This window comes from Dreissena polymorpha, chromosome 1 (genome assembly GCF_020536995.1).
Source record: "Dreissena polymorpha isolate Duluth1 chromosome 1, UMN_Dpol_1.0, whole genome shotgun sequence".
NCBI lineage: Eukaryota > Metazoa > Mollusca > Bivalvia > Myida > Dreissenidae > Dreissena > Dreissena polymorpha.
In genome coordinates, this window is record NC_068355.1 from 16,221,551 (window position 1) to 16,237,122 (window position 15,572).

The 15,572-nt window shown below is 38.5% G+C and overlaps 1 protein-coding gene across 1 annotated transcript in view; it reads left to right on the plus strand.

The window, feature by feature from the left end:
• LOC127872286 (pyruvate dehydrogenase protein X component, mitochondrial-like) overlaps nt 1-14,361 on the plus strand; it is a 31,679-nt gene extending 17,318 nt beyond the window's left edge. Inside the window, exons 8-11 of the mRNA XM_052415619.1 lie at nt 3,418-3,555; nt 10,284-10,442; nt 11,004-11,068; nt 11,909-14,361. Coding sequence (XP_052271579.1) covers nt 3,418-3,555; nt 10,284-10,442; nt 11,004-11,068; nt 11,909-12,179 — 633 coding nt within the window. The 3' untranslated portion in view covers nt 12,180-14,361. The remainder of the gene's footprint in view (nt 1-3,417; nt 3,556-10,283; nt 10,443-11,003; nt 11,069-11,908) is intronic.
• The last annotated feature ends 1,211 nt before the right edge of the window (nt 14,362-15,572 follow it).

The following is a 15,572-nucleotide window of genomic DNA, read 5'->3' on the forward strand; positions in this document are numbered from 1 at the left end:
TAAAATCAGCTCAGTAAGGTGACCATTGTGACCAATTTCAACAGTTGATTGATTTAAAAACCTGTCGTGCCAGATTATTTTTCCCCATACATGCCAGAATTTTTTAGGTCCAAAGCGGGACATTCCATAAAAAATTGTCGGGACATTTGACCAAAAAGCAGGACACCTAAAACGATCTATCATTCCACCTTTACTGTAGTCAGTACTAACAAAAACTCTTGATACTTTTATTCAAGACATAAAACATTTGATATGAAGCATGAAATCTAAAACATAACAATAACAGTTTTATTAAATAAGACAATAGCAAACAACGAAGATAATATTCATCTTTTTAGAGTACAAAATCTGGAACATTACAACAACAATTCTCATTATATTACTTTCAATGGCAAACATTAACGCAGGGGAGGCTATCCAGTTGCGATGTTTTTTTTAAGCATGTATCCATGCGCAGTTTGTTACTTGTCAATTGTCGCGGCTTAATTGGAGTAGGGTCAAACTGTCATGCATAGCACCTCGTTGTTTTTAGCTTAATTGGAGTAAATTCAAACTGTCATGCATAGCACCTCCTTATTTTATTACAATTACACCCAATTACACTAGACAGGATGGGTATCACTTATTGGACTGTTTGTTGCGATTTTGGTATATTGCACATTCGGATTATCCCGCTATTTTGGAACTAAACAATGAATGTAAAAGACTCATTAATGACGTAGAGTTAATTTTACAAAACAATTGTTTCAAACAAAGACAAAAACAAACACATTTTCAACATTTATTTCATTATAATACAACTATCGATAGCAATAAGCGACCAAAGTCTTTTTTATAAGACGCGCAAAGAATTTAGAGATACTTTTTATATGGGCTAAATTCTTTGGAACGTCTTATCGGGGAAAAGTAAAAAATGTGTTGGAAACCAGAAAGTTTAAATTTTCATTGATTTGCGTAAAATTGCAAAATAACATTACCAACTCATTCAGTTTTAGTTCAGAAGTCAATTTTTACCTCAAATATCGTCGAATTGAAGTTGGAAAGGCATAAATTCTTCAGTTAAACTTCTGCTTAAATCGCAAACAAATCACTGACCTGTAGCATGTCATGAAACTGATTTGAATATGAACCAATCAGAAGAAGGCATTACGTTGTAACGTGTACGCGTAATTTTATTTAACATGAGCTTTTAACACCGACTTTTACCTAACTTAAACTAGATCTAGTATGCTAAACTTTGTCGATTTAATAATCATATGTTCAAAACAGATATGGTGCAGTTTCTATTTACTGTTCTAAGTTTCAGCAAGTTTTTATGCATGTCTTTTTCGCACCTCTGTCTGTGTTGTTATATTTACTTACATCCTACGTTACATAGGGGGACGGAATACTGTACGATCTGTATCAAAATGATTAGTGTACATTATAAAAATAAAAGATGTAATTTATTTCAGAACTTTTAAATTGTCAATCTCGAAAAAAAAACAATGCTAAATTAAGTGTCATTACATAATTTCTACAGAACATTATCCAGAAATGAATTATCTACACAGGTATGTAAATATTATTGCAATCCGTTGATATTAAGTGTCTTATATCGGGGCTTGAATGTTGCGCACAAAATCCTTGCGCAACAATATAGACAAAGAACGAAAAATTCCCACTATTCATTTGGTCTTTCCCCCTTTGTACGCTCCAAATATTACCCATGTAAAAAGTAGCTTAATATTTAAGAGCGAAAAAAATTTGGACTATAAGCGACCACGATCTTGAAGACCACCATGGTGTGAATGCTTGATAACATCAATAATTAGACGATAAATCGCTGATAAGGTGTCATAAACAACACTGGTACACACGAAAAGTAGAATCGGATTGTTAATTGGGGGCAATAAAGGGATTACCGTAATTACTCTATGTTTTCGGACACTTAAAAATAATTATTTTTGTTCGTGTCCGAAAACTTAGATACTAAAAATATTCACAAAATACAGGTGTCCGAAAACTTAGAGTCGAAAATTGAAGTGTCCGAAAATAGTGTCAATTGTATCAACGACTACCGGTTATAGCACACGCTTGTAAAATACCATGCCGTATAGTATAACTTACAGTTATATATGTTTGCACTGCATTTTAAATAATTGTAAATGCTTAATTAATTTGACAGAAAGTTACTACAAGGTTGTACTTTGACCAACGAGTTCAAAGATGAGCATGTGATGTACCGATACTCGCTAGTATGAACCTGTAATTAACGCAACAAGAAAAGCAATGAATTCTTTGTTTGTTCATTTCCGATAGTTGTTGTCTAACACCTTCCATTGTTTGTAGAACTTGCAATAGGGTATATCACACGGTGAAGCGTTTGTTATTTGTCACAGTTACTTAACTGAGAAGGGGGTAGTACCATTGCGGTAGATAATTGAACTTTTAATTGGCGCTACCCCTGGTCATAACGCTTAAGCTATCGGGCGAAACCATTGTTTTATACCGGTTTACACGGTTATTTACCCAATAACGCAAATGTAATGGTCCGTTGCCCTTAGGCATGCACCTGCCATGTTTTATGATTTTAATCTGGTTGTAAAACCCCATGATCGAAGTGTCATTAGATATCAAAAACAGGACCGAAATTTGGTAAAATAGCGCTGTAAAATGTACTGTCCGAAAACTTAGAGACATTAATTATGGACAAAAACTCGTGTGTCCGAAAATTAAGAGTCACGAAAAATAATTATTTTTGCTAAAGAAGTGGGTGTCCGAAAACTTAGAGTGTCCGAAAACATTGAGTAATTACGGTAGCGGTGGTAAGTGTAAGCGAAACAGAGCTTGATATCGAATTTTATTGGGAACCTATAGACCTTACATCGTTTTTTTACGAATGTCGGGACATATCGTCTCATATTGGGACGCCGGGACAAAGGGCCCAAAAGCGGGACTGTCCCGCCGAGATCGGGACGTCTGGCATGTATGTTTTTCCCTCTCTTTTGCAAATTAGATTTTCATTGTGTTCTGGACACTAAATGTGTCAGCAGTCAGTTTTTGCTTGAGTGGCGGATTTTGATATCTATATTAGTATTACTTCTTACAAGTTTTCACCATCACGAGTCAGTGAGAAGCAGAGAGGCCGACAGACTGATGTAAAATCCCAAACCACATTTGGGCTTTAAAAGTCTTGATCCTATCTTCACTAATTGAGTAAATGTGTTTCATTCTGAACATTTTATTATGAACACTTATTACCACTTAACCATTGAATACAATATTATTGAAACTGTTTAAAGTTGTTTATACTGACTCTATAAAAATTCGACAAGTAAACTCAACCAAAAGACAACTTATTACATTTACATTTTGAATGAAATAAATTTTTATGTCCAGGCTATGATTACGTACTGTATTTCATTCTTACTTTAGACAACTATCCCCCACTCTTATGTTACCATGGATTGCAACGTGGGACCCGTGACCTCTCTTAGGAAGAATCTCATTGCTGACAATGTCAAGGTCTCTGTCAATGACTTCATCATCAAGTCAGCTGCACTGGCACTACAGGTAGGCTCTGCAAATTATTCCTTTGTCCATAAGAAATGAAAAAATAAAAGGATTATTTGTAGAACTTTGAATGTTAACTTCATACAAAAAGTTTCAGGTTGTTTTGGCTAATTGATTCTATACTTGACTGAATTAAAAAGTCAAACCTTTCACATTTATACAGATAGTTATGACATTTTAACATACACAAGGCATTTGAGACCTTTAATAAAAAGAGTTACCGTGACAGTGAAAATTAGTAAAAGGTGCTTCTTCAAAGACAGAATGTTAACCCTCTCACACTCAGAAACGAAGTGAACATGGCTATGTGCAAACAGCATAAAACCAGAACAGCCTGCGAGTTACTCCCAGTCTGTTCAGGTTTTATGCTGTTTGCTGCTCATCAGTATCCAAGGGTTGGAAATGAAGCCTTTAAAACATTGTAATTTAGTAAGAAAGGTCGTTAATTAAATTTAACTTTCTAAGGGACAACACATTCATAGAGTTCATATCTAAGTGGTTATGGGTTCATGATTTTTTGCTAACCCAAGATCCATTATCTGCCTCTGAAATTACTTAAATGTTTATTCATAGGACTGTACCTCTAAAATAACATCAAACCCAATGTTTCAACTCCCTTTATTTTGACAGATTTACATATTTGTAGATCGCCGCAGCACAAGGTGCTCATGGTGAAATCTGGTTATCACATTGATAATAATCAAAATTCAATGTGGATTTTACATGATTCAGTGGTATAGATAGTAAATGAGGTGACAGGATTATCCAAGAATCAATGTCATAAATCATTAATGGAATTGGAAAGGGATTATTGATCGTTAGTGGTATGGATTAAAAACTGAGTTAAAGGGAATAATTTAAGAATCATAGATTATAAACTAGATTAAAAGGGGATAATTTATTGGGCTGCCTTGTACAAAACCATTATGCTTTCTAGCAATTAAAAACAGGGTTTTACGAAAGCAGGTCTTAAAAAAACATATAAGTCAAGGTTGAAATTAAAAGATACAATAACAATTTTATAGCTAATGCAAATGCAATTCACTGTGGCAATTCACTGTGGCAATGTTACTGACTGGGCTTGTATAGCTAGCTCTGTTCACTGTGGCTATGTGACTGACTGGGTCTGGATGGCTAGCTCTGTTCACTGTGTCAATGTGACTGACTTTGTCTGGATGGCTAGCTCTGTTCACTGTGGCAATGTGACTGACTGGGTCTAGATGGCTAGCTCTGTTCACTGTTGCAATGTGACTGACTGGGTCTTGATGGCTAGCTGTGTTCACTGTGGCAATGTGACTGACTGGGTCTGGATCGCTAGCTCTGTTCACTGTGGCAATATGACTGACTGGGTCTGGATTGCTAGCTCTGTTCACTGTGGCAATGTGACTGTGGATGGCTAGCTCTGTTCACTGTGGCAATGTGACTGACTGGGTCTGGATGGCTAGCTCTGTTCACTATGACAATGTGACTGACTGGGTCTGGACGGCTAGCTCTGTTCACTGTGGCAATGTGACTGACTGGGTCTGGACGGCTAGCTCTGTTCACTGTGACAATGTGACTGGGGCTGGATGGCTAGCTCTGTTCACTGTGACATTGTGACTGACTGGGTCTGGACAGCTAGCTCTGATCACTGTGACGATGTGACTGACTGGGGCTGGAGGGCTAGCTCTGTTCACTGTAGCAATGTGAATGACTGGGTCTGGACAGCTAGCTCTGTTCACTGCAGCAATTTGACTGACTTTGTCTGGACGGCTAGCTCTGTTCTCTGTGGCAATGTGACTGACTGGGTCTGGATGACTAGCTCTGTTCCCTGTGGTAATGTGACTGACTTTGTCTGGACGGCTAGCTCTGTTCACTGTGACAATGTAACTGACTTTGTCTGGATGGCTAGCTCTGTTCACTGTGGCAATGTGACTGACTGGGCCAGGATGGCTAGCTCTGTTCACTGTGGCAATGTGACTGACTGGGCCTGGATGGCTAGCTCTGTTCACTGCTGCAATGTGACTGACTTTTTCTGGATGGCTAGCTCTGTTTACTGTGGCAATTAATCAACTCTCAGCTTTATAACCCAAAGGGTTGCCGCCATAGCAAAAATCATCAAAGGCGCTGGGAGTAAGTTTATATGGACTACTGCGGCAACGTGACTGACTAGGTCTGGATGGCTAGCTCTGTTTACTATGACAATTTGACTGACTGGGTCTGGATGGCTAGCTCTGTTCACTGTGGCAATGTGACTGACTTGGTCTGGACGGCTAGCTCTGTTCACTGTGGCAATTTGACTGACTGGGTCTGGATGGCTAGCTCTGTTCACTATGGCAATTTAACTGACTGGGTCTGGATGGCTAGCTCTGTTCACTGTGACAATGTGACTGACTTTGTCTTGACGGCTAGCTCTTTTCAATGTGGCAATGTGACTGACTGGGCCTGGACGGCTAGCTCTGTTCACTGTGACAATGTGACCTACTGGGGCTGGAGGGCTAGCTCTGTTCACTGTGACATTGTGACTGACTGGGTCTGGACAGCTAGCTCTGTTTACAATGGCAATATAATTGACTTGGCCTGGATGGCTAGCTCTGTTCACTCTGGCAATGTGACTGACTTGGTCTGGATGGCTAGCTCTGTTCACTGTGACATTGTGACCGACTGGGTCTGGACAGCTAGCTCTGTTTACAATGGAAATATAACTGACTTGGCCTGGATGGCTAGCTCTGTTCACTGTGGCAATGTGACTGACTGGGTCTGGATGGCTAGCTCTGTTCATTGTGGCAATATGACTGACTGGGTCTTGATGGCTTGCTCTGTTCACTATGGCAATGTGACTGACTGGGTCTGGATGGCTAGCTCTGTTCACTGTGGCAATATGACTGACTGGGTCTGGATGGCTAGCTCTGTTCACTATGGCAATGTAACTGACTGGGTCTGGATGGCTAGCTCTGTTCACTGTGGCAATGTGACTGACTGGGTCTGGATGGTTAGCTCTGTTCACTGTGACAATGTGACTGACTGGGTCTGGGTGGTTAGCTCTGTTCACTGTTGCAATGTTACTGACTGGGTCTGGATGGTTAGCTCTGTTCACTGTGGCAATGTGACTGACTGGGTCTAGATAGCTAGCTCTGTTCACTGTGGTAATATGACTGACTTGGTCTGGATGGCTAGCTCTGTTCACTGTGGCAATTTGACTGACTGGGTCTGGATGGCTAGCTCTGTTCACTATGGCAATGTGATTGACTGGGCCTGGGTGGCTAGCTCTGTTCATTTTGGTAATATGACTGACTGGGCTTGGATGGCTAGCTCTGTTCACTGTGGCAATATGACTGACTGGGCCAGGATGGCTAGCTCTGTTCATTGTGGCAATATGACTGACTGGGCCTGGATGGCTAGCTCTGTTCACTATGGCAAATTGACTGACTGGGTCTGGACGGCTAGCTCTGTTCACTGTGACAATGTGACTGACTGGGCCTGGATGGCTAGCTCTGTTCACTGTGGCAATGTGACTGACTGGGTCTTGATGGCTAGCTTTGTTCATTGTGGCAATATGACTGACTGGGCCTGGGTGGCTAGCTCTGTTCATTGTGGCAATATGACCGACTGGGCCTGGATGGCTAGCTCTGTTCACTGTGGCAATGTGACTGACTTGGTCTGGACGGCTAGGTCTGTTCACTGTGGCAATGTGACTGACTGGGCCTGGATGGCTAGCTCTGTTCACTATGGCAATGTGACTGACTGGGTCTAGACCTCTACCTCTGTTCACTGTGGCAATGTGACTGACTGGGTCTGGATGGCTAGCTCTGTTCACTGTGGCAATGTGACTGACTGGCCCTGGAAGGCCAGCTCTGTTCACTGTAGCAATGTGACAGACTGGGGCTAATTTGTCTCAGACCATATCGAATCTGTGTCATACAGAGTAAACAAACTAGACAAAAAATACAGCTATTATACTACCATCACACAATCTGCACATCACTGAGTTTTCCTACATGTCTCAGGTGAGCGACGCAGGACCTTTAAGCCCTCTTGTTTATCCAATCTTCATGAAACTTATGAAACATAAAATATTTAGGCCATGTTTGAATCTAGGCCATGTGTTCAAAGACTAGATAACCAGTTCAAATGTGAAAATCTTGTTACCACTCTAGAGGCAAGACTAGATAACCAGTTCAAATGTGAAAATCTTGTTACCACTCTAGAGGCAAATGTATGATTCACTCTTGATGACACTTGGCCAGAATGTTGATATTGACAATATCAAGGCCAAGTGAGAATCAGGGTCAGGGGCGTCCAAAAGTAGGTCACCAGGTCAAATCTTACTCAAAACTTTATGCCACCATAGAGCTCACATTTATGCTAATATCTTGGTCAGCATGTTTATTTTGAAAATATAAAGGCATGGATTAAATCTGGGTCAAGTGGGGTCAAAGACTAGATCATCAGGTCAAGTTTTTAACATTTGGTGTTTGTTAACTTTGGTGAGTGCCTTTAGAGCCACCACGACCCTCTTGTTAAATATATATTTTAATAATGGTCAATTAACACAATAGGCAAGAAATCCTCAAAAACATCGGGCTATATTGGCCCTCTCGTTGAATTATTAATTATTGATAATTTTCTCAAACACGTTACACAGCTGAGCCATCTTGGCCCTCTGGTTAACATATTAAATGATTGATGCTTGGTTAAATATACAAGTGTTTTGTACTTTTACTAGGAATTTCTTCTAGGTAGCCATTAAGGCATAGTGTCATTATAATTATTATACACTTCCCCACTCATAAGAAAAGTGAAAATGGCTTTTGCAACCAGCATAAAACCAGAACAGCCTGAGAGTAATTTAGTTACATTTAATTTGATTTTCTAAAGGACTTCAAATGTTACAAAATGCATTTATAAGGGGTAGAGGGTTAATAGACCAGTCTGAACATTTTCAGCAATATTGTTTTGACTGTAATCAAGCATACTGTTGGCTTGTTTAATGTGGGCATTAATTAGAGCCACATGTTTAACCTTGATTTAAATATTTTATCGTAACATAGTAACCATAAGTAAGGGAATACTTATGAGGATATTAGTTTCTATCATTGTTCCCCTATTCCATTGTTTACTATACTTTGATGGCTCAATTAATTGGTCAGTAGCCATTAGCAGTTGTGTCAATTTCGTATCCAGTTGAATAAATGGTATCTAAATGGGATATTTATCTAGAATAGAAAAACAGTTTACTTGGTTTCTGTTGAACTTGAGGATTCAATTGATGTTTTATCACTTTTTATGCCCCCTTTCAAAGAAAAGGGGGCTTACAGTGATCGGACTGTCTGTCTGTCTGTCTGTCCGTCTTTCCGTCACACTTTGCGTTAAGGTTTCAAAAAATGCTCATAACTTCTATGTCCCTTGAGATATAACCTTCATATTTGGTATGCATGTGTATATGGACAAGGCCTTTCCATACGCACACAATTTTTACCCCTGTGACCTTGACCTTGAACTCGGGTCCGCGTTTAGGTTTCGAAATCTGTGTTTAGGTTTCGAAAAATGCTCATAACTTCCATGTCCCTTGAGATAAAACCTTCATATTTGGTATGCATGTGTATATGGACAAGGCCTTTCCATACGCACAATTTTTTTTACACCTATGACCTTGACCTTGAACTTAAGGTCCGCGTTTAGGTTTCAAAATATGCGTTTAGGTTTCGAAAAATGCTCATAACTTCTATGTCCCTTGAGATATAACCTTCATATTTGGTATGCATGTGTATATGGACAAGGCCTTTCCATACGCACAAAAATTTTGACCCCTGTGACCTTGACCTTGAAGTTAGGGTCCGCATTTAGGTTTGGAAATCTGCGTTGAGGTTTTGAAAAATGCTCTTAACTTCTATATCCCTTGAGATATAACCTTCATATTTGGTATGCATGTGTATATGGACAAGGCCTTTCCATACGCACACAAATTTTGACCCCTGTGACCTTGACCTTGAACTTAGGGTCTGCATTTAGGTTTAGAAATATGCGTTTAGGTTTACGAAAAAAGCTCATAACTTCTATCAAGCGTTTATAGGGGGCATAAGTCATCCTATGGTGACAGCTCTTGTTATATAAGTGTTCTTTTGTTAAACTTTGTAAAATAATTTCTTACAGAGGTAATTTAAATACTTGTTTTTATGCCCCCGATCAAATGATCAGGGGTATATTGTTTTGGCCTGTCTGTCATTCTGTCCAAAAACTTTAACCTTGGTTAAACTTTAACTTGTATCTCTTTGGAGCTGCACATTTTGAGTGGTGAAAGGTCAAGGTCATCCTTCAATGTAAAAGGTCAAATATATGGCTTCAAAGTGGCACAATAGGGGGCATTGTGTTTCTGACAAACACATCTCTTGTTACAGCTGTCAAATACATGTGAACAGAAAAATGCCTATATTATGTTCTCACAATTGTTCAATACATTCTTATATTGTGACAAGAAGAGGACATTTATTGTTTGGGTGTTATTTATAATATATCCAAAATTAACTACTGGCAACTATGTTTTTAACCAACCTTTATGGCAGCAGCATCTTGCTGTTAATAACATTCTGCATGTACAATTGTGAAATATGACCGTGAGGGACTTTGCCCTTCCGTTTAGTCTTCAGAAATATTCTGAATTTTATGTTGCAGCTTTACAATTTGATGCATGGGTAGTGGACCTTGGTTAATTTTGATCCCTGAACAAACCCAGATGTATCTCATTACAGAGGGTACCTCAGGTGAACTCAGTGTGGCAAGGGGATGAGGCCAGCTCTCTCCTCAATGTGGACATATCAGTCGCCGTAGCAACCGACAACGGTCTCATCACCCCCATAGTGAAGAACACCGCCCAGCTGTCAGTGGATAAGATATCATCCACTGTTAGGGTGGGTATATGACCTGTCGCAGATGTACTGAGCTTCTTTAATGAGTGTTTTGGATTTACTGATACTATTGTAATTCACCTATAAGGCATGGTGACATGGTGCCACATTTTTAATATTATAGTAATCCATTAAAAAATCATATGCATCATGTTCCTCTGTATAGCCCCCCCCCCCCCCACGATGAAGTTTAAGGGGCTATTTCAGACTCACCATAGATGGAAGTCTTACTGTCTCCTGCTTAATTGGACAGGTGGGTGGTGGATTAAAGTCTGTTGCTCAGTTGAATAGTCCAAATAAAAGCTTTATGTGTGTCTCATTAGCCTTAGGAAATTTTTCCCACTGGAAAAAACGTAATTACTTGAGCATTTAAATAAATGTCCTACTTTCAAATCAGTCTTGTGTAGAAAAACACAAAAAGCTCTGGCAAAAATAGTAAAATGTGAGCCATTAAGACTTTCTGTAAATGTCATCAGCCACTTATATGGCAGAGCACCCAGTATGTCAGAAATGGTCTTAGCTTTGGATACTTTTTTTCATAATGGATGTGTTATTGTGTAACAGGATCTGGCAGAACGTGCGAGGGCAAACAAGCTACAGCTGCACGAGTTCCAGGGTGGCACTTTCACGTAGGTGGCTACTGGTTAAACACTGTTTGGCTGCATGTTTATCAACATGTTTTTTTGTTTTAAATGAGTGTTGATAGCTAGATTACAGTGGATGTTTTGCAATAACGTGACTTGTTGATTCTTGGAAAACAATCTTCTGGGATCCTAAAGCTGTACTTCCTAATCTGATTGCATTATAATGTAACAAAATATGAGCCTGGGCTGCATAGAACAGGTCAGTTCCTTTGTATCTGACTTTGGGTCTTTCAGGCCCTCTTGTTATATAATGCTTTGCGCTTGCATCTTTAAAAAAAAGAAGGAAAAAAACTAGGTTTATTTTTAATGGGCTCACTCCCTGCTGGTTTTTTTATGCAAAATTATTTTGTTTAATGATTTGAAAATAAGTTGACAAAAATGTTAAACGTGTACACAAGCATGGCATATACAAATACATGTGGCCATGGTCATACTTGGCCATCAAAGGTCTTAATACAGTACTTTTTTGTCAAACATCTAGATCTGTGTTAACTCTTTCCGACTCAGAAGCAAAGTGGAAATGGCTATGTAAAAAGAGCATAAAACCAGAACAGCCTGCGAGTAACTCGCAGTCTGTTCAGGTTTTATGCTGTTTGCTGCTGATCAGTATCTAATGGTTGGAAATAAAGCCTTCAAAACTTTAATATAGTAAGAAAGGTAATGAAATAAATTTAACTTTTTAAGGGACTACATATACGGCAAAATGCATATCTAAGTGGTGAGGGTCAAAGCAACATGTTGGGCTATTAGCCATCCTCACTGAAAGCTGTAGTATGATCTGCCTGTGTTATATCCACAAATATTTAGGTTACAATGATTTTTCAGTATTTCTAACCTGGGCATGTTTGGCATCGGCGAGTTTTCTGCAGTGATCAACCCTCCGCAGACTGCCATTTTGGCGATTGGCTCATCCAGATTAGTTCTTGGGGAGAATGGTAAACCAGAATCTCGTATGAGTGTCACTCTCTCATATGACGCCCGAGTTATAGATGATTCAGATGCTTCAAAGTTTCTGGAAGTTTTTAGAGACACCATGGAAAACCCCCAGTTGTTAGTGAGTGGGCTGCCAGGTTCTAGGAGGGAAAGCGTGTTTTGAAGTATATCAAGGATTTAAGTAATATTGTATGTTTTGCTATAAATAATTGAGGTATTTGATCTTGTATAGAGTACACTTTGAATGTTATGTTGCTAGAAAGAAAATGCACTGAAAATTTGTGCTCTATAAATATAATAGGTTTCAGCTCATATTTAGTCAAAATTCAGCAGAATGACAACCATTCTTTGTGGTCATTACAGATCATTAGTGAGAATGAAAACTTTTATTATAATTGAGCTTGATGTACTTTTCTAGGCTTGTCTTTTTCCTTTCTACAAACATTTAGTTTTGAACAAAATCTTGATTTTAAACATACTTTAAATACTTTTATCGTGTGCTGTTAGCTGTAAGAGGATGGAGTTGATTGCTCTCGAATTTTGTTAAATGGTTCTTATTTAATGGCTTTCTGCTTCACATTACAAGTATTTCTGTATGACAAGATATACATTTCATGATTTCTTGTCAATACCCGACAAGATTCAGATGCTTAGAAGAGTTTTTAGCTAACCTAAGAACAAAAAGCTTATGGTTTGTGGTTATGATGAACTATTATAGAAAGACTTTATATGTCGTTATGTTAAACTTGTGGTCTTTGCCACTGTAGATGTCACAATTTTATGCAGTCTTGATGAAATTTGGTCAAATTTTCCTAGTTTGAATCTTGGTATCATTTATCTGCTAATTGGGTCAGTGGGCTAGAGGCCAGATTTATGTGTCAGTTTTCATAGGTGTTTTTACTGCCAAGTTTTATTTACCAGGAAAAAACTGATTGGCGAATGTCGGCGGGCGGGCTGGTGGCGGAACAAGCTTGTCTAGGCCATAACTTTGCCGTTCATTGTAGGATTTAAAAATCCTTTGGCACATTTGTTAACCTTTATTAGACGGTGTGTCGTGCCAAAGAATTACATCAATATCCCCAAGGTCAAGGTCACACTTTGAGTTCAAAGGTAAAATATGGCCATAAATTAGCTTGTCCGGGCCATAACTATGTAATTCAATGTGAGATTTTAAAATCATTTGGCAAATTTTTTCACCATCATTGGACAGTGTGTCATGCGAAAGAATTACATCAATATCTTCAAGGTCAAGGTCGCCACAACTAAAAAAAGATTGAATTTGAAACAAGGGGTGTAACTGTAAATAATCAGTAACAATGCTCATTTTGAGTTTTCTCCCTTTATCAGACTTTTTTTCAAATTGAAATCAAGGTCGCCACAAGTAAAAATAAATTGAATTTGACACAAGGGGGGTAACAATTCACATTTTTAATTGTCTCCCTTTACCATACTTTTTTTTTTCAAATTGAAAACCTGGTTTTTGTGACAATTTTGTCCCTTGTTTTCTTTTACAAGAGGAAAAAAATGCCATTTCAGCTCTTTTCAATCACTTACTTTTCACTGAATCTTTACCAAACTTTCTAGGTATGTCTTCCATTATTTACTTCGGTCATATATCTCTGTCCTCAACTGTGTTCAATGACGTTTTTGTTCTTTGTAAATGAGATTTAATAATTTCAAGGCCACCTGTTTTTTATTCCTTTTTTTTGTTGTACTTACATATGCCTACCTATTTAGTACATATACCATTTCACAACATGCTTTTTTGTATGAATGCGGCTAATTTATATTTATTATAAAAATAAATATAAAGACAGGTTATTTAGGAAAAGTGTATACATAGAATGAATAATTGTTTGAAAGCAACAGTATTTGCATGAATATTTGGTTGCACTTGCCTATTCAAGCATAGGTCATACAATTTTCTAGAATCAACCTTAATCTGAATGAAATTACATATCAGATTAAAATGAAATAAGGAGATAGCAATGATTTTTATATATATAAGTGGGTTAATTTTTTTTAAGATATATATTTTTAATCGCCATCATTGTTTTGTACTTGTTGAGGATGTTATTTATGAATTTGTTTTGTAATCTCTCTTTTAAGCTGTCGAAAAAAAATTCAATAGTTCTGAATAGATTTGTACTTTTCCCTATAGGCAATTGTGTTGTGTCATTTGAAGTTGAAGTCTTTAACAGACGATACTCTTGTGTTTTGCATGTTTATGTAAAAAACGTTGTTTTTCTAAACTGCTTGAAAAAAACCACTTTACTATTTGTTTTCATATGCCTGTCTTTGAGATTGTTGTTGAATATTTAGGAAGAAATAAAAATGTAAAAGTATCCTTCTGACTTATTATATGTTGTTGGTGTTTACGCAGACTGTCAGCTCATGTCAAATCTTGTTTATCAATCAAACAGTAATATATTTGTGGGAGACATAAACCTTCTGTTGCAGTATTGTCCCAATCATGCTTTATATATAATCTGTTTTATATGACAAGCGTCATGCAAACATGGATTTTATGCCATATGTGGCCACCATAGCTCAAAACTAGTCTTGCAGTCTGGTCTGGACTCTGGAGCTATCCTGTCAGCAATGATTTCATGAAAGGCTTAATGGTTTAATCAGCGGACAGCTGAGACTCTTCAAATGCACAGCCTGGTTTGGAGTGTTCCAATGCACAGCCTGGTTTGGATTGTTCCAATGCACAGCCTGGTTTAGAGTGTTCCAATGCACAGTCTGGTTTTTAGGGTCTAATGCACAGCCTGGTTTGGAGTGTTCCAATGCACAGCCTGGTTTTGAATGTTCCAATGCACAGCCTGGTTTTGAGTGTTCCAATGCACAGCCTGGTTTTGAGTGTTCCAATGCACAGTCTGGTTTTGAGTGTTCCAATGCACAGCCTGGTTTGGAGTGTTCCAATGCACAGCCTGGTTTTGAGGGTCTAATGCACAGCCTGGTTTGGATTGTTCCAATGCACAGCCTGGTTTGGTGTGTTCCAATGCACAGTCTGGTTTTGAGGGTCTAATGCACAGCCTGGTTTGGAGTGTTCCAATGCACAGCCTGGTTTTGAATGTTCCAATGCACAGCCTGGTTTTGAGTGTTCCAATGCACAGCCTGGTTTTGAGTGTTCCAATGCACAGTCTGGTTTTGAGTGTTCCAATGCACAGCCTGGTTTGGAGTGTTCCAATGCACAGCCTGGTTTGGAGCTACACTGGCCCCACCAAGAATAAGACTCAATTTTGCATGACGCATGCCTCTTTGTAGGCCACCTTTATAATTACGAGAATGCGTTAGGAGTGAAAGATACTGGTTTACATGTTAATGGATTTTGTGAATAAATGTAAGCTTTAACATGTCATTTCATGTAAAATCACCATTTAAATAATTTTCTTACTTTATCATAGCCATGCTTATGTACAGATTACATTTTAGATTAATTGAGCAAGAAGTGCTCATGGTGAATTTGTATGGTCAAACTATGTCTGGCATCCGAGTTTGCATTTGTTGCGTCATCTGTTTTCAACTGTTAGCTTGTTACCACTCTAGAGGC